Source organism: Miscanthus floridulus, chromosome 8 (genome assembly GCF_019320115.1).
Source record: "Miscanthus floridulus cultivar M001 chromosome 8, ASM1932011v1, whole genome shotgun sequence".
NCBI lineage: Eukaryota > Viridiplantae > Streptophyta > Magnoliopsida > Poales > Poaceae > Miscanthus > Miscanthus floridulus.
In genome coordinates, this window is record NC_089587.1 from 14,284,323 (window position 1) to 14,286,499 (window position 2,177).

The 2,177-nt window shown below is 51.9% G+C and overlaps 1 protein-coding gene across 1 annotated transcript; it reads right to left on the reverse strand.

Annotated features, from left to right (window-relative positions):
* Positions 1–210: 210 nt before the first annotated feature.
* LOC136471169 (putative germin-like protein 2-1) lies at positions 211–1,114 on the reverse strand. Its single transcript, XM_066468901.1, has one exon. The coding sequence runs from the start codon at positions 987–989 to the stop codon at positions 321–323; it is 669 nt and encodes a 222-aa protein (XP_066324998.1). The 5' UTR covers positions 990–1,114; the 3' UTR covers positions 211–320.
* Between the last annotated feature and the right edge of the window lie 1,063 nt (positions 1,115–2,177).

Here is a 2,177-nt window from a genome sequence, read left to right on the forward strand (position 1 = left end):
GGGGATATAACCATTTAGAGCCATTGTATATAGTGCCAGCTTCGACTAAACACATAATCAAAATAATAGGGCTGCCGTTAAAGAAATGGATAAAGGGAATACAATTATTTTAATAATATAAGTTATAGTTTCAATTTTCCCCTACTTTCGAAAAAAAATTATAATTATTTATTCAATAAGGACATGATGAATTAATACACACAATAAAAATCAAACAATCAGAATTTGATGACAAATGACTGACACCCAGGCAATATGCAGCCTGAGTAGGCCAGGATAAACACGGAGACCGGACAATTTTTTTACTACTAGCAGTCCATTTACTTCTTGGTGGTGAACCGTGCCTTGATCCTCTGCACGGTGTCGGCATCGATCCTGAACGCCTTGGCGAGCACCTCGTCTGTGATGGCGGGGGTGGCGCCGAAGAGCGAGTCAGCGGCGCGGATGAGCCCAGGGTTCTGGCTGCTGAGCCCGGCGATGCCGGCGGCGGGGCTGGCGCCGCAGTTGAACTCGAAGTGGACGAGGCCCTTGGGGAAGACGAAGACGTCGCCCCTGGACAGCACCTTGGCGAAGAGCGTGCCGTCGGTGGCGAGGAAGCCGACGTACATCTGCCCCTGGACGACGGTGAGCACCTCGGTGGCGCGCGGGTGCGTGTGCGGCGGGTTGAGGCCGCCCGGGGCGATGTCGAGGCGCGCCATGGCGATGCCCAGTGAGTTGAGCCCCGGCAGCGCGCGCACGTCCACCAGCGTCACCTTGGAGCCGAACGCGTTGGTGGTGTCCCCCGCGTTCTGCAGGCCCGAGAAGGCGAAGTCGGACGCGGATACCTGCGCCGGGTCCTTGCACACCAGCCCGTTCACGAACACGGAGGAGACGGTGTCGGCGACGCAGAAGTCCTGGAGAGGGCTCGGGTCGTACGCGAGAGCCAGAGGAGACGCCGCCATTGCTGCGATAAAGAGAGCGAGGAGGAGCTTGCAAGACCTGCCTGCCATTGCTGCTGCCTATACAAACTTCTATGTCCTGGCTTGAATGTGTCCTCAGAACCAAGCAGCTCGAGTATGCAAAAATCGACGTGCGGGCTTCTTGAGGCAGGTGTGTGAATACCTAGATGGACTGGGGCAAGCTTAGCTTGGATGCATGAAGAGAAGAGGCATGGTGAACATGAATATATAGCCGGTGCCCCCAGCAGGTTGCTGCATGGTGTGCTGGACAACACAGCGTGTGTTTGACTGCGTATATACGTGTGGTGGCGGCCTGCTGAACGCGATTGGACGCGCGAAATAATCAAAGCTGCGCGCAGTTCATGCAATGCAACTGAGTCCGTGCTGTGCCTGCGAGACGACTTCTGTCCTCTACCCGATCCATATGAGTTTAACAATTCGCTTCCCCCGAACTGACGGGATCCCTGATGTGACGGACCGGCGACCCGATCCATTTGAGTTACCGGGCAGATTAGTTTTTGATGGGGTCGTGCGTGCTGGATAGCAATGTGCGAGTCTGCGACACACGTACCGCATGCATGACGCAAAGCGAGTGGCCTCCATCGATTCGATGGATTTTGATTGTTATTCAGAATTTTAGATGGACGGCCGAGCTGGTGCAGGCCAGCAGAGGGCAGACAGCATCGCTCCGTCGTATTCTTGAGCTCACTCTACCGTCTACCTACCATGAAACAACTATTCAGATATATATAGGTGCGATAACATCTTGTAATTTATGATAGTGTCGACGTACCCAACTATAATTTAATATCATATAATTTTTCTTTCGTCGCAAAAAAAAAAACATCTTGTAATTTATCCAATTTGATGCACAAACCAACAGTAACTAGTTGGTCAGTACCAACACTACCAGTACCAGGCACGTATTTGGCCACACTAGACGGCGTTGAGGAGGCTTGTGTTCTTGAGGACGGTAGGCTTAAAGATGGCAACGGGGCTCCGATATCTGATACCCGATGGGTATTTGATCCATTAGGAGATGGGGATGGGATCATATCTTTACTCGTGGGCATCTAAATGGGTAAGAATTCATCCCCGACGGGTATAGCGGGTACGGGAACGTTCCCTGTTTACCCGTCCCCGTTACCCATTGGGGAACCCGACTATTTGAGCTGTCATGCGAGTATTATGCCCAAAGAAGCTCAACATAGATATTTTGGCCCAAATCTGAACAATCAT

Bases quoted from the DNA above. Each gene is read 5' to 3' on its own strand.
- LOC136471169 (XM_066468901.1), bottom strand. From the start codon at position 989: ATGGCAGGCAGGTCTTGCAAGCTCCTCCTCGCTCTCTTTATCGCAGCA.